This window comes from Ascidiella aspersa, chromosome 3, assembly GCF_963924565.1.
Source record: "Ascidiella aspersa chromosome 3, kaAscAspe10.2, whole genome shotgun sequence".
NCBI classification, from domain to species: domain Eukaryota; kingdom Metazoa; phylum Chordata; class Ascidiacea; order Phlebobranchia; family Ascidiidae; genus Ascidiella; species Ascidiella aspersa.
Window position 1 is genome coordinate 28865758 of NC_139449.1, and position 20224 is coordinate 28885981.

The window sequence follows — 20224 nt, forward strand, 5'->3', positions numbered from 1 at the left end:
TTGACCACAGAATATTGCAATTGCGCAAAACGTTCAAAGAGTTAAAATTGTTTTTAGAGTTTACTAAGTTAAACCATGAACTATTTTGTAAATAAAAGAAGGAAATAATAAAAAACCGAACTTTTTTGGATGTATTCTAATTCTAACATAGAAATGACATCAAGCAAAAATTTGTGTTTCTTTCTACAAGGTCGTACGATCTTACCGACGCTCGGTCAGGAGTCCGATACGAGGTTCGAATCCGACCCATTAAGGGGTCACTGAAAGGTCGCGCCACGCCCATCGTCTTCGTGTCCTTGGATGGAGAAGGTGAGTAGAACAAAGTGCTGGGCACTGCTTTAGCCCGACTCGCTTTTACGACGTCCGATCGTTGTGTTTTACACAGTTTGAAAGTGCCTCCGTGCGTCTTTTTGCGACTTTTTTCAATGTACAACGGTGAACGACAGTCGATTGCATCGATTCGGTGCTACATCGCTGTAAACACGTGTTTGCTTAATGCCTGCTAGAGGCAAGTGCGCGCGACTGACAAAGAAAATTTCGTAAAAACAATGTAGAACTGTGTTAGCTAACATGTCGCACATGCTCATGGCACGCTAACAGGCAAATGTGATCAATACCGGATTTGGCAAGAAGATAGAAAACCAATGCGTTTAACTTTTCCATCTCACATGTCATCATTTTTGAACATGTTAAAACAATTAGTGATGATTAGTTGTCGTTTGGAAATATTCGACTGACAAAGAAAAACTACAAAGTTGTAGATGACTTAGTTTAGTGTTTGAAGTGGCAGAAATTGAAATTTAATTAGTAAAACATCCTTTTTCTCTTTTACAACATGTGTAAGCTGCTAAAAAAACACCATTTAACTCTTTCCAACACGTTTAAGAGTTAACGATTCAGTTGCTGTTAGCTCAGAATCACGACTTTTTTGTGATGCAGCGGTACGACAAACTATAAATAAAAGCAAACCGAACACAGAACTGCAACCAGGATAAAAGCACCCGCGACAATTTTGTATTTTTATATGCCCTTTTTTACAGAAATCACGCCTCAGCGTCCAGCCATTTACTTGCAACGAATCGACGACGACGACTCGGCGGTGATGGTCAACTGGGCGACACCTAGTGACATAGCTGACGACCGCATCACCGGCTTTACGGTCCGCTGGCGTTCGTCGGACGGCAAGTACCGCGAAGCGGTCAACCTTAACGGATCCGAAACCGGAATCGTGCTGCGCCATCTTGCGGGCGATAAAAAGTTCTTGATTTCGGTCACCTACTACACTTTGCTCGGTGAAGGCGAGACGAGTCCTGAGACAGCGATTGATCTTGGAGGTAACGTATGCCTATTAATATTAACGGATATGATTACGCTCGATATGTGGAATTAAGTGTTAGCTAAAGATATAACTGATTTGCCCTCACCTAAGCGAACACACTAGGGAAAGAGTCGACTCAAAACAGAAAAAAAGTTATTGAGTTATAAGTGACTATATAGTACATGGAATTAGGAAGGGGAAAATATATTTTTGCGATTAAGTTAGGTAATGAGTATCAAGTGGTTATTAGTACTTTATAAAATTATCTTCACCCTAGTAAAACTGCCAACTTGCAAGAGTAAAAACAAGAAAATAGTCCTCGATCGCCATTCTGTCTTAATCGAGTGCATAAAATAACTTAATTTTCTTATACAGTTGCATTTACTTTTCGCACTTAATTAAACTGTTATACCGATAATTTGCTTTTTTCAACATGCGGAATTTCACGGTATATATTTACTTTACAAATTCGCAGCTCCGACCACCGAAACGCCAGAAGGCGGCTTCGTCGAAATGATCCAAAAGCAGCCGGCCATTCTGGTCGGCCTGGCCGTTGGCCTCATCGCCCTGGTGGCCATCACGATTGTGGGCGTGTGTTACTACAGAAAGACGCGCAGGAACCGCAAAGCGCGTGGATTACACGGTAGGTTGAATGCTTGTATTGATCTTCGTTGTGTGGTAGCATGCCGTGCATTTTTTCTTTGAATGTCGCACACTTAACTTCGCCAAAAACAACAACAAATCGATTCGACGCACCTGTTCTGTTTGCGTTGCGTATTAGAAGTAACATACTATAGCCTTGTGTAATAAAACGCCCGCGTTTGTGGTCTGTTTAGCTCAGGGGTGTCCAACACGAGGCACGCGTGCCAAATGTGTTTGCCTGATCAAATAAACAAATGTTTTCCATGTGTATATAAACGTTTTTTTGTAAAAAGGGCGATTTTAAGATTAAAACGAATTAGATACGAAACTTTGGTAAGGGAAGAAGGTATAAGATAAAAATTGTCACGCCGGCATGTTTGAGTTGGAAACACCTGGTTTAGCGTATTACACTCTATTTTGATTTTTCTGTCGCAACCAAACATCACTAACACAATAACGCAAAATTCGAACAGGGCCCAAAAAATCGAATTTTGTTGGCTGTGATTTGCACGCCTGCTTTAAATCTTTACTGAAATTGAGCATTTAATAATTTCCACGCGCCATGAACTGATAAAAAGGCCGTTTTTTATCAAGCGATCGACACTAACACGAGTTTCTCTTGTCTTTTCTCCGCAGTGCGATCATTCAGCTTTACGCCGCAATCAGGTAAACGGATTTCCCTTTGTTTGCTCGATTGCGAAAGGTTTTTTGCATGTGTGTGATGACTTACGCGCGTTCACTTGTTTCACCTATAGCTAGTTGCCTGCTTGGTTACTTGTTTGTCCGTACTTAATCTTTTTTTGTTTTACATTTCATCATGTAAACTGTTAAATTATAGAAAAAATGCAATTCTTTGTTTTGTCAATCTTTTAACATACGGTATTTTTTCAGTCAAGATAGATATTGTGATATATATACCCAGAGCTGTAGCCGTGTAAAGTGGCTAGTGGCTACTGCTCAATATGTAATAGCCGGTTGTACTTTGTTTTCAATGGGTATCTGAGCCTTGTAAAGATTATGGTGCCGAGTCAATACCTCAAATTCATAAACGCACACATTTCCCATTTCCTTGTTGTCAAATAACACTATAGTTGTTGTAAAATCTCATTACATTTATCACACTCGAACAAGTTGGTAACCACAAATTTTTTACCTCACCAGGTCCACATCGGATAAGCGGCGCCGCACGCTTCGACGGTAGTTCCCCGTTTCCCGCCGCCTTTCACATGACCCCGACCGTGGGCGGGGCTTCCGGGGGCAGCGTGGACAGCGGGGACGGAGGATGTTGCGGGGGCAAGGGCGCCGGGCTGGCCGGGCCCGGTAGCGCTGACAATAGTCGGATGTTCATTCAGCGTCCTTCCGACGGAATGGGCCAGACGCCGAAGGGTCACCAGAGCACCGTCGTCAGTTATGATGCGAAGTAAGTCAATTGTTGTTTAATGTGTGTGGTCAGTGGTTACGCATAACGATACATTTGCCCACTCAAAACTATGAAAACAAAATGCAAGTTGGATGTAAAAGAATAGCACTGTATACCAGACCTTTTTATAAACACGAATTGGAATTATTATACGCTTATGTACAACAAAATCTATTTACTCTTCATGTTTGGAAAAACGACTTATTTAGCTTCATATTAAAAAACTCGGTTAACTAGCGAAATTACCCTGTCGTCTACAAGAAACTATAGTAAGAAGGGTTTCGCTGTAAAGTAAGTGACACCTCACTTTGTTCTTCAGCCTGAGCATTTGAGCAATTATTTTGGGTAAAATTTTATTGTCATTTTTCTTTAGGCAAAATTTTTTAAATTTTAAGTACTTAATGTTAAAGTATTTCAATTTTTACAATTATGCAATTTCAGAAGCGGAACTGTGTCGAACAGCTTAGACGAAAAGCCGATGGGGATTGCGCATCCCTCGTTCTCTTATGTGGCCGACCAACTGACCAGGGTCAGCGATATACCTCCTCAGTTTTCCAGCACCAATCTATCAAGGTGCGTAGTTAAGGCGCCCTAACTGTAGTTTGGAAGACTGCACTGAAAACCCAAAATTTTTTTGGAGACGACATTAGATATCTAAATTTTAGTGTGAAAATAACAAGAAACGATTTGCGAGGTGCAAATCTGTCGTGAAATTCCATTTGTCTTTTTTTATTTGAGATAGAAGTATTTAACATTAGTGGGGGGCGGGGTTCTTTGCTTAGACTCTCTACATGGATAAGTAAATGGGAAAAGTTAACAACAAATAATGTAAAGATCTCTAAATCACTTTAAACCGCCATTCGTTCATGAACTGACTAAATTAAAATGGCTGAAACCCGTTTAGCCCAAGCTCCATAACCTTTCAACATAACCTATTTTAGACCTAGCGTGGCCAGTACCCAGTCGGGCCACATCCAACACCAGATGCAGCAGCACCACAGCCAGTTGTTGCACAACAGAAGCGGAAGTAGCAACGTCTTCTCTACCCCGGACCAGGACTTGGGTTATCCTGACGTGTCTTCGAGTTCCCAGATTAAGCTGCCCCCACCTCCACCCAGCCCCCCTCTGTCGCAGCGAACGGGTTTCAGCGACCGGTTAGTTCACTTTCCCTTTGTTTTTATACGTTAAAACGACTTGTTGGGTTAATTCTCGCGAAATATGGGCCACTTCTATAGTCCTCTCAAACTTAAAATTTTGAAAAGCTATCGCAAACAGTATTTATGTATCAAGCCCTACTGAAAGGGACATGTACATATCGGCTGAGTTAAATTGGGTTTTTAGCTTCAATTGGTTAACAACTGTGTGTTTTTAGTCTCGGTCAACCCTTTGTAAATTTACAATTTCTGGTTATACTTTTACTTTTACTACTTAGAAGTTTCGATTGTTGGTAAATTGACCCAGTTCTCAAACTATACTACATTAAAAGCAACCAAGTATAGTTATATTTCATGTAGCGCTTTGTAGGCATATATCTTTAACACGCTAGCTCTCTGTAGCCTTGCATTTGAAATATAAAACTCCGCTTATCAAGTTTACAAACCTTTTCACGCAGAACCGAGCGAAGTCGCGGCAGCAGTGTGGCGATGCACTCAACCGGATCCGGTCGGAGCCAGCGCTCGAGGCGTCGGGCAGCGCCGGCCAACGGAACCGGTTCCAGCGGCGCCGCGGCCCCCACTTGCCAGTACACGTCGATCGACACCGACACCGGGATCGACAGCCCCCACCAGACCCCATCACCCCACAGGTAGGATACATAAATTTAAAAAAGTTAGTTTGGCTAGCAGTTTCCACTATATTTGAATGCTCTTGTCTTAATTTAAGTTAAATATTTTGCTTATTTTTGTTAAAACTGCTTCCGAAACCTGCGTGTTGTGCTTAAAAGGCAAAAAGGATTTTTATTTTTTTACACTTACGTTTTATAAACTGAATTATTGGCTTTCAATTTATTTATGTTGTAAGTTGAAAAACACTTAATATTAGTCATTTAAATATATATTTTAGGCGTCCTCATCCATAACACAACAATATCTTGTCCAATTTGATGCTATTTAAAACTCTACTGCTTTTAATTGGATCGAAGGCGTTTCGCCCAAGCTTTTCTATGCAAACAGCTAAAAGGTTATACGTTTTTTTTTATTTTTCAGGCCAATAGACATGCGATCGATGCCATCTCCAGGACCCCCTACTCCCCCTATGCGAGTGGCGTCGGTGTTTCCCTACGGTCGAGGACAACCGGTCATGCAGTTTGACGAAAGCCGGTGAGCTATTTTAGTTATTGTTTAGCGCAATAGGGGCAATTATTTTTTACAGCAGGCCACTTAAGAAACAGAAAATGGGATCTCAAACACACATAGTACAAGTGTCGAATACACATAATGCAACGTGATTCCTTTTAAAAGAATCTTTAAATATCCATGTTTAGACAAGCTGGTAAGAGTAGAAACATGTGAGGATGCCTTATAAGAGTATAATGTATTCCATAAAATATTCTAAAATAACAAAAAAATGTTAAAGCTTATTTTTGCCTAAAATAGCTTTATTCAAGCTGAGCCGCGGGCTTGATTATATTGCGTGGCCGGCCTGGATTTGCCCTAGTCAGGTTTAGAGTGTTTAAACCCTTTACTGTTCCACTATTTTATTCGTTTGTTTTGTAAACTTTCCGAAATTGTATGGAGTAAATTAATCGTCCACTTTTGCTCCGAACGCTAAAAATAAGGAAATTGTCTATTAACGTAAAACAGCAACTTTACATGTTTTTTACCGGCCGAAATCTAAATACATCAGTTACTGAAATACTTTTTAACCTTTGCCTTATTGATATTACAGGGACCCCACTCTGAACCTTGGATACTTAGCCGGGCCTTCGGAAGGCGACACCGATGGTGAAAATGATACGGTCGGACAGTTGAGGGTAGGACAGTTCGTCAATGACGCACAACGCAACAGCGTCGCAGGTAATTTGGAACATAAGCTTACCACAACTCTCGTTTAATACAGCGCTGATTTTAAACGCTCGTTATAATTTCTATTTGTACAATGCCGAGGCTTAATAAAAACATAGTATTCCTAATATATCAATCAATTTTGGGAAACAAACTCTTAACGCTTGACAGTCATATAGACAAAAGTTTTCTCATTCTTCATTTAACAAAGCATTTGGTAAAGTAATATGCATCTAAGTTTGGATTGTGTTTTGCATTACTTTTGGCATTTGTAAAATTTATATAAATATACCACTTCGTGTTACTCGCGGCCCATCTAACACCCTGAATGCCCTCACGAACCATAAGTGATTGATTTTAAATAGACCTTTATTGATCAACGCTATGTGTTTCAATTTCGTTTACACGAAGCGTGATTGTGATAAAGCTTTTGTGGCGTGTTGCGCAGTGTCGAGCGTTTCGATGATGAACACTTACGGTTCGGAGACCGATGAGCGCGAGGACACGTCGAGCGGACGCAACTCTCCCGGATGTGAGAGTTCTGACGACGAATCGCTTCAGATGGAGTCGGTTTCCCAGGTAAATTGAGAGTTTGGGCCAAATGCCCTGCGAAGGACAGCACAAATATTTCGACCTAGCGTTAGGTGAAATTGCCTTGCTCAATCTGTTCCTAGTGTCAAATTTCCGTCAATTTTTTAATGCAATGTCAGAAATATTACAGCGTAATGGAGTGGGTTTCGCAGTTATATTGGGTTTGGCTATAGACGCCCTGCGATGCACAGCACCATAAATATTTCGAGTTAGCACGGCAAACCTTGCGTTCGGGTGAAATTGCCTTGCTCCATCTGTTACTAGTGGTAAATTTCCACCAAGTTTAAATACAATGTCAGAAATATTACAGCGTAACCCGCCACAACACACAGCCAATGTAAAATAATAGCCACTACAAGACCGGTATAGTCTAGCAAAAATATAGGTTGTTCATTGTAAAACGATTTTTAAATTTTGTGTTGGTCTTGACAATGTGCATAGGGAGCAAACATTCAAACTGTTTATAATAAATTGATTTAATGCGTTTTAGGTTGGACAGAATCGCTTGGAAGACGACGAGATCGAACTAATACGGCCAAACCCGCAGCCGCGCACCTTTCAGCCCAAGACGCACACACACCATCACCATCACCACAACCAGCACCACAAGGAAGCATCTCCCACCAGGCGCCAGTATCCACACACCTACCACCGTCACCCCGAAGAAGATGAAGGCCTGCCTCTACTCAATGGATCGCAGGGCGAGCTACAGCCGGCGACCAAACCGCGCCCATCGCGTAAGACCAACAGCAAGGGCAAGCGCCCGGGCAACAAGAAGTCGTCGCTCGCTAGCAGCAGCAGTAGCGGCAATATCAACAACAACAACAACAACAACAGCAGTGTTGGCGGCAATATAGCGCTGATGCAGAGCGGCAGCAGCTCGACGTCCTCGTCATATCACCACAACACGGGTGACAGCGGCATGAGCGCCGGTGTGGGCTGCTCCACCGAGCACAGCAGCCTCAACAGCAACGCGAGTGCGGGCAGCGGCGGTCTTTCGCGTGACGGATTGCCGCTGTCGCGTCAGACAGGAACCGCTGCTGCTGTGTCAGCCGTCGACGGCGGTCGTGAGGCGGACTACTCGAGCGCCGTATCGCCCACAACCAGCGGTGTGTCGGAGCACAGCGGCTACCACAGCACCGGTTCGAGCTGCTGGCAGTACCACGAGGCGCCCTACTCGCCCAGCAAGAAGGCCAATCCGCAGATACCGAGGCGCGTCGCCCGCCAGGACACCCAACCTGTGCCCGTCCTACACCAGCGGCCGAACAATTTCCCAGGTAGACAATAGAGTCCAGTGTAGCCCTATACTGGCGCACTGTTAAAAAAAACACCTGTTTCTCACTGGTCTGGGTGTCCATAACGCAATTGTTGTTGTTCAGAGGGCAAAAACCTCCACTATTCGAAATCGGACCAGGCCTTGCATCTGCGAAGCCCCGATCGCACGCCCGTGCTCAGCGACTTTAACGTGACGCCAACGAACGGACCATTTCTTCCCGGTGCCGACGGCGCGACGCAGTTTCAGCTGGCGCGAACTGTCTTCGGAGCGGGATCAGGTGTCCACGGGAAAATCGCGCGTGGATTGCCGCAAGAGCTGTCCGACGTTCCCGAGGTCTCGACGTCGGACTTCTGCGAAGACTACAGTGACCAGAGCCAGTGAGGACGCGATTGCTGGAGATTCAGCCCTCCCCCAGCGGAGAGTTCCAAAGGGGGTGTTCAAAATGGCGCTGTGTCGATTCTCGGTGCAAGAGATTTTAGCACTGTCGTCTGAGCGCCTCACCTAGCTTGTTTTACAATTTACATTCACTGTCGAATCGATTTATATGCCAGCACTCGTCGTTGTTTCATTGTTTCAGTTCCATACGGCGCCAAAGTTTCGCAGACGTGAAGCATAAGCGTGGATGAACGCTTTCAGCGCCACTATAACGTGTGTTTTACTTTGTTTTGTTCGCCCTATCTTACCGAAGTAACTGCGCGTTTGTTTTGTAGTAAAAAAAGGTTTATATTGTAAGCCGCCTCATTGTCTCGTCGAGTTGCTACCGGTTTTGTGTGCTGTTTCGTGCCACCTTCTTCGGTATTTCACTTCACGTCCTCAATGCACGTGCCGACAAAGTTGTATGACGTATGGCTTGCAATCAACGCAAACTCGCGTCGCCCCGTTGCTTGTTGGAAGCGGTCGAATTATGGGGCAAGCGATCAATTTCCTATTTATTGACACGCGATGCTGTTTTCGCATGTTTGTATCAGTCTCAAGCGTTGTTTTATTTCGAAAACGTTTTTACCGGTGGCAAATCATTTCTAGTAAAAATGTTTCGTCTGCCGTGCAGTATATATTCTCACTGTAGCGATAACCCAAACCAAACATCTTGGACGCTTGTACTCTTGTCTAGACCCCTGCTATAGCTTATTAATTTTCGAAGCGTGCTATGAGGTTCGTGTTTTTGCCGTTCTTGCAGTTGCCTGATGTATTACGCTCTGTGCTCGCTTTTGATCCCTATTTATTTCGTTTTCCCTTTTTTGTTTCACACACAACGTCCTCTTTCATGTTTTTTTCTCTCGCTGTCGTGGCATTTCTACTGGAGCAAGCGCTGCTCGGGAATGCCAGTACTCGAATTTGTTCTGATCCAATAAAATTGCGTTTATTGCAAGTGACAATGGTTTTAATTAACAGCAAACGACGACAAATCAACTTTTTAATTTTGGAGCCCTAGCACCTAAGTACGAACGCCCGATTTAACACTGGTTTGCTATAGTGCGAAGAAAAAACAGCATATGATTTTTTTTTACTTAATTACCAAACAATAAGAAAGGCGAAAACATTCAAGGACAATTATAATTTCTTAATGTGTGTTGCGCATCTGCGACAAGCTTTAACGTTATCTTCCAACATATATGTCATTAACCTTTTTTCTCTAAAGCCCTTTGTAAATTAAATAACCTAGAATAAGATTTTTCATTGAGGCTAATTTTTGGCTAATATTTTAGTTAAGCAGAACAATCAGCGTTAAGATTTATTTGAAAAGAACTCGCGCAAACTTATAGCTATTTACGAGGTAGTAAAACGATTGAAAACCGGTTGCAGTAAACTAACCCGTTAGTTAGCCTATACCTTATTTGTCGAGTAGAAAAAAGCAACATCATTTAGCGTTTTTCCGGGAAATAAAGAAAGAGAGGTGCCAAAAAACCTCACAGCGTCTGCTATCATGGCACATTAAACCAAACGGAAAAATTCGTAAAATGGATAAGCTTGGTTTAAACTTTAAGGCACTGTGATAAAATGGTGTTATAAAAATCGCGTCAAGGGAAAAGACAAAAACTGGCGCTAAAGTTTGCAGAGTGTTACCCACACCTTTCTATTAGCCGGCCTGTAGCCTTTCGCTTTGTTTGATTTCGTTTATTTATGTAAACGGCTACTAATATTGCTACAAAGAACTTTAAGGTAGATAGTCTAATTTGTCGTTGTAATCAGCCACGTTTCAAAAATGAAATAGTTTTTAAAACATCGCACTAGGCTACTTGGAATGTTTTTTAGTACTAAATTCAACTTTAAAGGTTCAATTTTCTGATTTATGATTTGTTCAAAACTTATAAAAAGGGTTTAAAATTGAATTTTAAATAAGCCTTTATAACAGGGAGTCGAACCGGAACCGAACCGGAACTTTATGAACCGGTTTTGGGTCAATTTTTTCCAAACAGTAACCGAACCTGAACCGGATTTTATAAGATTGTAAGGAGCCGAACCAGAACTGAACCGAATAATTTGAAAGTACCTGAACCTTAACCGAACCCGAACCTATAAATAAAGGCGGTTCGCTCCTGTATGACGTCACAACTTCTATTTTACAGAGTCAAGTTACGCCATGTTCGAAATTCTATGAAAAAAATATGAATATTGAATAAAAAAATTGTTTGTTTTTTAATTTTTTAGATATTTTAATACCGTAACTGTTTTTTTAATAAGTCACGTAACTTGGATTAGATGACTTACAATTCAAAGATTATTCTCTACATTTATCGACCCACATTTTGAGATTTAACGCAAATTATATTGTATCTGAACCGGAACTTTATGAACCGGTTTTGAAATAACGATGGTTGAACCGAAGTAACGGAGCTGAACCGTAACTTTTAAATTCCTCCGAACCGAAACCGGAACTGTACCGGATTCCGAAAAAATCCTTGAACCCGAACCGCCCCTGAACCGGAAAAGTCAAACGGTTCGACTCCCTGCTTTATAATAAAGCATTTTTGGATTTTTTCTTTATGAAAATTTTTTTTAAAAAAGCTCTGTTTTATTTTGTGGATTGGAATAACTAATTTAATTACCTTTAGGGTGAGTACAGCGAAAATATTTCGTCACAATATCCCAATGAATATTTCTCTCCAATCGTTGAGGTGTTTATTCAATATATTCTTTTTTTGTGGTTTATTCTGTATTGTGCGATCCAAGAAATGATATGCAATAATCTCAAAGCAGCCTTTCAGTTGTACTGAAACTGCGACTGCATAGTGCATTTCGAGACTAAAATTACAAGTCACGCCCTGATTTGACGTCACTGTCAATTAATTTTTATTGCAATATTTACATAAGTATAGTTTTATAGTGACGATTTGCAATTACTAATAATTAAGGGTATTCCTGCTATTCGACAGGAAGCAGGAAAACTGTTTAAATGCAAAAACACTTGTGACGCTTAAGTAAATATATAATCAATTTTATTGTTATTTTACTTCGTGGCAAAGCAACTAAAAAACCTGAAACGTATAATTTACTTTAAATATAACAGTTATAGCTTAGTACTTATTATATTCTTCAGTTTACTTGGCGACAGTGTGTTTTGTAAATTTAACAATAGGTCTACATAAACAATTTACACTGTGGGTAAAACGTATTTATCTATTTAGTTGGCATTGCAGTTAGCGTTATTATATGACAGTAAGTTTTACTGAATGATTGAAAAAAATTTACTGATGTAAAATAAATTAGTATTAAAATTATGGTCTCTATTTTGGACTGATTGGTTGTTTACAAACATTAAAGAAAACTAGATGTTATATCCTTTCTATTGCCTTTGTACTTTGCTTTTAAAAATGTTAAAAAGATATTTGTTTGATGTAAGTCTGTTGAGTTGTTTTAAAGTCAAAATTATAAAACTGTGCCTAAAAATGTATTGTAAACCACTGCTAATTGTATATTTTTATACATTTTTGTTAAATATTTAGAGCTTCATATTTATTTTACTTTTCATAGTTTTTCAATTTTTAAATTGTCAGGTAAAACATTTTAACATTTTTGACTTACACACACTGTTTTTTTGTAAATATTCCTGACCCTGAGAATGTGGTTACTCTGTTGTAATAGTGTAAAATGTTAAAGTGCGGGTTAAATTCTTGTTGCTATTTTGCAGATCCACCAACGAACTTGATGTGGTAACTTAAGTAACTGATATTCCACCGATGATGTAATGGCCGCAAGTGAATGAAGAGCGCCACCAGTCATTTTACCAATATGCAAAACTACATAATTTATCATTAAGTGAGTGATAAAAATATATAAAAGCAAACAACCATGGCCAGTCAGTCTCTGTTGAATCCTAGCACTCCGTCCCAACACACCAGGCCGGTAGTGCAGGATTCACCCAGCATGATTCTGTATGTAAAGATGGAAAACTTAATACGACGCATGCAGAACGAGCAGACTGGCGTTCCCATCAAGACTGTAAAAAGCCTATTAACAAAAATCCCCGATGTCTTCAGTGGAGAGGACTTGGTGGCCTGGCTTCTCAATAATATCGATATCACAGACCAGGAAGAAGCCATTCATTTAGGTTCTTTGATTGCTGCGCATGGGTACTTTTTCCCAATTGATGATCATGTCATCACTCTGAAAAATGATGGATCATTTTACCGTTTCCAGTCATCTCAACACTGGCCCTCCAATGGTTGGGATCCTGAAAATACAGAGTATGCTATTTATTTATGTAAACGTACCATGCAAAATAAAGCCCGGCTGGAACTTGCCGACTATGAGGCTGAAAACCTAGCTCGTTTGCAAAGAACATTTTCAAAAAACTGGGAATTTATTTTTGCAAAAGCAGAGCAGGAGGCCAAACGAGACCGAAAGAGGGACAAAATTAAGAGGAAAGTCCTCGACAGTCAGGAGAGGGCATTTTGGGATGTTCATCGTCCAGTTCCTGGCTGTGTCAATACAACTGAATTTGACATAAAGAAAGGTTACTGGTATAAAGACCGTTCCAAAAAATCTGTGTACAACTCTTCCCCGAGAAAGTCTGCAAACGACAAAAGTTCCCCCAACATAAGGAAGGATTCTGAAACTGTTGAATCAGTAAACTTGACCATTCTCAACTTAAAAAGGCAGTTGGATAGGCACTGTCTTAAAATGTCTAAGGTGTGTGAAAGTATTATTAATTATGCAGAACAACAGATTGCTTATGACCCTTTCATACAATCTGTTGAACCTTCTAATCCTTGGATTTCTAATGAGGATGCCTACTGGACGGAGTCAAGGGAAAAGGGTATTACTGTTCGCCGTGCAACTAGATGGAAGTTTTCATTTGGCGGACTTTTAAGAGATGATCAGGGAAGAGAAGAATTTCGGAAGTTTCTGGAAAAGGAATTCTCTGCAGAGAATTTAGATTTCTGGCTTGCATGCCAGGTTCTAAAAATGCAGCCAGTTAACAAAGCAAAGAGCACGGTGCAAAAAATTTACCAAGATTATGTATCAGATGAAACTCCAAATCCCATTAATATTGATTCAAAGATTTATGAAATCACTATGAAAAACATGGAGAATCCTGATCGCTATTGTTTTGAGGAAGCTCAAGAACACATTTACCAGCTGATGAAAAGTGACAGTTATGCAAGGTTCCTCAAGTCTGATCAGTACAAAGGCTATATTCAGCCTAAAAAGCCAACAGACAAACCACCAAAAAAAATTTTGCCATCGAATTATAATCAGCTACTCAACGAATCTAGTTCTGAATAAAATCAAAAGTGACAGCCCACTTATAATTTTAGTTTTCTCTTTTGCTTCACTGTTAAGCTCTGGTGTTCCTTACTATTTTTGATATTTCAATTCAGGTTAATGCCTAAAGACAAGGATAATGTAGCGGTTTTGGTGTCTCTACTAGCCAACATACTGAACTACCTGGAAACTAAAACAGTGTCGCCTATGTTCTTCAGCTTACTTATATATACACATTTATATAATTTATTCTGTAATGTGTTTCAATGTGGTAAGGTATGTTACATTGCCAACTTTGTTTGTTTTTGATCAGCTAAGTATTGTTAGACATGCTATTCGCCCTTTAACATTCAAGAGTCCTCAGCCACGCATTGTGTCTGTGACTGTGTGTGATTTAACACTATCGTGAAAAGTAAAATCAGTTGATTTTTTTTGTTATTTTCATTTAGGTTTTTTATATTTGCATATGATATTTACAGCGCTGGACCATTTGACACAGCACAAATACCAATTTAATAGGACTTCACGTCTTCCAATTTTGGTTGTTATAACTTTCAGTGTTGTACTAGATGTTGAGATTAGCAATCGTTTCCTAAAACCTATTTTATGTTTACTAAAAATGGTGTTCCTACTTGTATTAAAAAATCCCCACCATCCATGCATTGCAAAGTTTGATGTGCAATGTTTTTTTTTCCAAATTTGTGCTAAGTTGCCACTTGAACCCCCTGTCACTGTGTTTTCACATTTACCAACTTCAACATTGCCGCGCTATTTTGTGCTGTTGAGAGATTACTCTTTTTATTTTTCATGTGAGACACAAGAAGCTAGTTCCTGTATTTGTTTTCATGTCAAAGTAAGGTTGTAATGGTCGCTGCTTCAAACTGCCATTCATGCAATAAGACTGACAGCTCAGTTTTTATTGTTTTCATGATTATTTTATTAGTTTAAAACGTTTTTGTGCACTCCAAAACTATTGCATTTTTGTTTATATGATCGATAAAAACATTTTTGTTGTTACCTTGTCCCCAATGCATGTAAGCTACACGTCCTAAGAATTATTTTATTGCTGGTTTTTATTTGGTTCATTGCTGATGCAAAGATTAAACAAAATAATATTCAATGCTGTGCTGCGAATTAAGGTTTCGTGATTTTAACAGTTATATACATATGAAATAAAATGGTTAAAAGTCCTAAAGATGGCATGATTTCACAGTATAGTTACAGCTTTACAATTTGTTTGCCAGTATTGCAGCCATTCATCATATCAATAAAAGCCTGACCACCATTCTCCAAGCCATGCACAAAATTTTCAGGAGAAACTATTTTCCCTGCTTCATAAATTTCCCTCAAGTATGTCAGTGTCTTTTCAAATTTATTGGGGTAGTTTAAAACTAGGAATCTGTCTCTAGATATTTTACGGCTTTCTATGATAGATTGGATTTCATTTTTTATAGGTGGTGGATATGGCACATCTTTGTTGTACACAGATATTTGGCCGCACAGGATAACCTGAGAATTTGGGTTCATCTGCCTTATAACGGCATTGCTGATTTCTCCTCCAACATTGTCGAAGTATATATCAATACCTTGGGGACATTTTTCTTTGAGTTTCACTGCTACATCTTGGGTTTTGTAGCAGATGGCTGCATCAAACTGCAGCTTTTCACATAAAAATTCGCATTTCTTTTCTGACCCAGTAATACCAATCACTTTTTTGCAACCTTGCAGTTTAGCAAGCTGACCCGCTGTTGTGCCACATGCTCCAGCTGCTGCACTAATTACCATTACTTGGTTGGCATCTGCAACTATGTTGCACATTTCTGAGATTCCTAAGGCAGCTGTTAGTCCAGTTACACCAAAAATTCCTAAAGCCAGGGAAGCATTTTCAGGCATGAGGCTATGCAATTTCTGCACACTTTTAGCATTAAGATTATTAAGAGTTTGCCAGGGCCACTCTAACCCAGCTGATGAAACTAAATCACCTTCATTAATGCCGGCAGCACAGCTTTTAATCACTATACCAACCCCAGACCCAGAGATTGTGTCGCCAAGTTTCCACGCTGGAGCGTAATCAACACCACTGTCCTCATTCATTCTGCATCGCATGTATGGGTCCACACTCAAATACAATGTTTCCAGTAAGACTTCACCTTGTCTTGGATTTGGAGGGGATGAAATGCTCTCACAACAAAAGTTAGACACTGTTGGCTGCCCATTTACTCCAGGTCTTGAAGACAGATAAACTCGTTTGTTCATTTTTATATTTTGCATGGTTTTCAAGAGTTTCAAGCTAAAAAAAGGCAATACGAAGGGTAAAACAGAAAAAAACAAGGAACAATATAAATAATTATTATTACTCAAAAACGTTTATTCACTCGGTTTGGTTTCATTTTTGCTTTGACGATAAACATAAATTACAATACCAACACCAGTTAAACAAAACAGAGTAAGCGCATAATCAGTGGTCATTGTCATCTTAAATCCTTTGTCCATGATTTCTGCCTTTACCGCATCTTTTTCTTTTTGACCTATTTGAACGGTTTTATACACAATTTCATTGGGCACGTCTTTAATGCTTTTATACTTGCCAAGCCTAACCAAAATCCATTTGTCAAACCAATGAAGTTTTCTGTGACGCACTTTGCCTTCTTTCTCCTCTTGCCGTTGTTTATTGATTATTTGACGGACAGTTGATGTTGGCTTTGCCACTTTCTCCGTGACAACATGGGGGGTTGCATCACCCAGCGCTGGGCGAAATTTTTTTATTGTATCGGTGGTTACTTTGCCGCCTGATGCATATTGGCAAACACTGTAGTTTAAAGGTTTCTTCACCCTAATACTATAAAATATATTTTTTAACATGGCTTATACACAGTTTCATCAATCCTAAAAAATACAGTTGTTTTAAATAATTTTTACGCGATGTTTATTTGTCCCAAAATATACACTTATTTTAGTGTTATAAAAAATATTAAAATCATACTCCAATTGAAGATTGTAACTAATATACTCACACAATAATATTTCACTGTTTACCAAACAGAGCATTTACCATTGAGGTTACAAAGAATATAAAGAAAAACAGGCAGTAATCTTCTTTAACCTATATAGTTTAATAGTTATAGTACTCATTTGTTAATAGAAACAACGATGTTAAAAAATAATTTAAACAGTTTCCTCCAACCTAGCAGTACTTTGGGCGCTGGTCAAGAATGCCACAAGTTGTTTATAAGTACTGAAAGGTAATTCTATTTCACTAAGTTCATTCTTCTGATAGTGCTAGAATAACCCTTGTTTCAAAATTGAAGCATGGGTTCAGCAGTATTTTGCCCATTGCGTCATATGACATGGTTCAAAATCAGGACATAATATTTCACCGTCATTCAAAGTTCGTGATGTGTCACAAAAAAATCTGTGTTGATTTATAATTAAATGTACATTTTGTTTCAATCATATGCATTTCATGTCATTGTCATTTCGCCGAAACAATTGTTTTCTATGTTTTTAATAACTTTTAAATATCAACTGAGGGAAATTACCTGAAACCACTGGTTTAGGAAAATTGATATAATGTTTATATTGCGTTGTAGCTTTTTTATAAAATATTTTATTAGCTACAAAAACCCACCTGATTTTTAAAAAAGATTATCATTTGCAATTACGCTTACTCAGTAGCAGGCGATTAGTAATTGAGTGAGTAAAACTGTAGCATTATTCGAAACAACAATACTAAACATTCATCAGCAGTCAACATCCGATTCTTAATTTGGTTTGTTGCATAGCTTAGTAGGATCTACTTTTTATAGTAACCAAACGACTTGTCAAAATTGAAATTGCAAAGGAGAAATAAATATATTAATAATACTTGATCCACCTGAACCTAAATCCAAATAGAGTTATCAATATTATAAAGCCCCAGACGGAAAAATATTTTATGCCCACCAGAGTTTTGCCATTTCCCCGTGTTCAAATATTTTAAATCACAATTTTTCGGTTAGGGTGCGGTTTAACGTTTGGATGTTAGTGTTATATTTATTCTACCAGATCTATAGGTTGCAATTTTAGATTTGAGTTGGTTTTCCAACAACAATTAAAAAAGTGGTATAGGATTCTAGACCTGTTGATGTTCAGGGATTTAAATAACTAATACCGTTTGGGTTAGTGTTTAAGTTTGGGCTTGGGTGGGTCAAGTATTATTATTTATTCTCCCATATTTATTTCTTCCTTGCAATTTCAATTGTAACAACTCGCTTAGTTACTGTCAAAAATTGTACGATTCTAGACCAGCCAGTCTGGAAATTTTGGCAGATCTCGACGAGATCTCGCAGTTGCACGACTGGAAAAATCCGGTAAAAAAGGTGAAAAGGGTGTACTTTATGATTTTCCTATGCACTCGGTATGGCATCCATTGCACTGTAAATGTATGCCGCACAAGCGTTTTACATATTTGGGGTGTAGCTCAATTTTTTTTCGGGTGCACTTTAAAACTCTTGGGTGCATTTGCCATATTTCCACAGTGTTAGACATCACCCAATACTTTACTGTTTGATAAATGGATAAAAAGTATATGACTTGCATTTTAGGGAATGGTCCAATCGGTTTTGGTAGATTAACTGATTTTAAGATAATAACTGTGGAAGTTAGTATATTCAACCTCAAACTACTTTAGTATTATAGGAAGTTGTTTGACTAACTTTCAGAATTTATGTGGAATTAAAAGCTCCTAAATTGCTTTATCAAAAATGGAGCACTCTAAAGACCCCTAACCTCATTTGTTGTCACTGTAAATAGCCTCTTTCAATTATTTTTAATCTCGTAAATAACTTGTTCTTTATTAGCAGGTTAAACAGAAATATTTTTTGTGGTATAAGATGAAACACAGCATTTCCAATGTAGATGCCCTTCGCTATCTTGCCTTGAAGCGTTGTTGTGGAAAATTAGGACGGTGCTCTGCCAATGAGAAAAATGTTGCTTACATCTGTGAACAGTACAGACAATCTGCTCGTTTTCGAGCGATGGTAGATAAAACTTTGCAAGAAGAACACAAGTGCAAAAAACAAACTTTGCCTGACAGTACGACAGACAGTACAGCAGACAGGAAAAATTCAACAGAACAAGCAAGTAGAAACCATTTTGACAATTTAAAATCAGTAAATCAAGCTAATAACTCTTCACACAGTTCAAAGGGCAATGAATGTGTTTATTCACCAAACCCTACACTTTCACCAAAGAAACACAAAAGACATTATATTTCTGCTTCAGATATTGCCCGCTATTTAAAACTTGCAAATAAACCCGTTTCAAAAAGAAAAGGTTATGAGATGGTCAGATTTAAATACTCCTATTATGCTGAGTATAGAGCTTTGGTGGATGCCACCCTCTTAGCAGACAAGGAAAAATCTACAAAACAATTAGTTGAGAATGATGTTCCTAAGAGCCCTGTCATTCCTCCTTTTACTAACAGCAACAATCAAGTTTCAAACCAAGAGAATACATGTTTAAACTCTTTGACAGTCAATGAGGAAATTCGAAACCATTTAAATAATTGTACTACCACAACCAACCCAAAACAATCTGAAAATTTTGAAGACCTTTCCCCTTCCTCACTTTCAAATAACAGCAAACAAATATCAAAAACAACTACAAAGCCATATATATCAGCATTTGACATTTACCGCTTTACAAGATTAAAAATGAAATCATACTCCAAGCACAAGGGCTATACGAAAGTAAGATATAAATACTTGAATGATGCCCTATATCGGGAATTGGTGGATGCCACTTTAGCAGAATTGGATAAAAACAAAGAGGTAGAACACAAGGAGATGTCTGCAAATCAAGCCAGAAACACACTCCCTGAAGACCCTGTTGCTTCCTCGTTTACATACAACAATCAAGAAGAGAACCAAGTTAATGCAACAAATGAAGAAAGCTTAATACCATCATCTAGTTTTGCTATTCAACAAACCCTTTTACAATCACAAGCTTTTGTAGACCTTAACCATTCTTCACTTTCTAATCCGAAAAAGCAGCGGTCAACAAAGACTAGAAAACATTTTATTTCCAGACCTGACGTTTTTCGGTATTTAAAACTAAAAAACATTCGTCGTTCAAAGGAAAAAAGTTATTTTAAGATTAGAGACAAATACAATAAGGATGCTGAATTTCGAGCTTCAGTTGATTCTATTCTCTTTGCAGACAGGGAGAAATCAGCAAAGCAAGTCAGTCAAACATGCCCTGAAGACTCTGTTACTTGCCCTATTTCAAAT

At 39.0% G+C, this 20224-nt stretch overlaps 3 protein-coding genes across 3 annotated transcripts in view; 2 read left to right on the plus strand and 1 right to left on the minus strand.

The window, feature by feature from the left end:
- LOC146161401 (roundabout homolog 2-like) overlaps positions 1–9545 on the plus strand; it is a 68496-nt gene extending 58951 nt beyond the window's left edge. Inside the window, exons 15-26 of the mRNA XM_083384060.1 lie at positions 191–309; positions 1041–1334; positions 1794–1961; positions 3122–3380; positions 3822–3953; positions 4322–4534; positions 4993–5184; positions 5585–5698; positions 6267–6394; positions 6831–6961; positions 7464–8250; positions 8353–9545. Coding sequence (XP_083240186.1) covers positions 191–309; positions 1041–1334; positions 1794–1961; positions 3122–3380; positions 3822–3953; positions 4322–4534; positions 4993–5184; positions 5585–5698; positions 6267–6394; positions 6831–6961; positions 7464–8250; positions 8353–8630 — 2815 coding nt within the window. The 3' untranslated portion in view covers positions 8631–9545. The remainder of the gene's footprint in view (positions 1–190; positions 310–1040; positions 1335–1793; positions 1962–3121; positions 3381–3821; positions 3954–4321; positions 4535–4992; positions 5185–5584; positions 5699–6266; positions 6395–6830; positions 6962–7463; positions 8251–8352) is intronic.
- Positions 9546–11536: 1991 nt separating this feature from the next.
- Positions 11537–15075, plus strand: LOC146161403 (regulator of G-protein signaling 7-like). Its single transcript, XM_083386100.1, has one exon. The coding sequence runs from the start codon at positions 12540–12542 to the stop codon at positions 13974–13976; it is 1437 nt and encodes a 478-aa protein (XP_083242226.1). The 5' UTR covers positions 11537–12539; the 3' UTR covers positions 13977–15075.
- Positions 14986–16371, minus strand: LOC146161404 (prostaglandin reductase 2-like). The gene has a single exon (XM_083386102.1). The coding sequence runs from the start codon at positions 16224–16226 to the stop codon at positions 15174–15176; it is 1053 nt and encodes a 350-aa protein (XP_083242228.1). The 5' UTR covers positions 16227–16371; the 3' UTR covers positions 14986–15173.
- Positions 16372–20224: the final 3853 nt, after the last annotated feature.

Bases quoted from the DNA above. Each gene is read 5' to 3' on its own strand.
- LOC146161403 (XM_083386100.1), top strand. From the start codon at position 12,540: ATGGCCAGTCAGTCTCTGTTGAATCCTAGCACTCCGTCCCAACACACC.
- LOC146161404 (XM_083386102.1), bottom strand. From the start codon at position 16,226: ATGCAAAATATAAAAATGAACAAACGAGTTTATCTGTCTTCAAGACCT.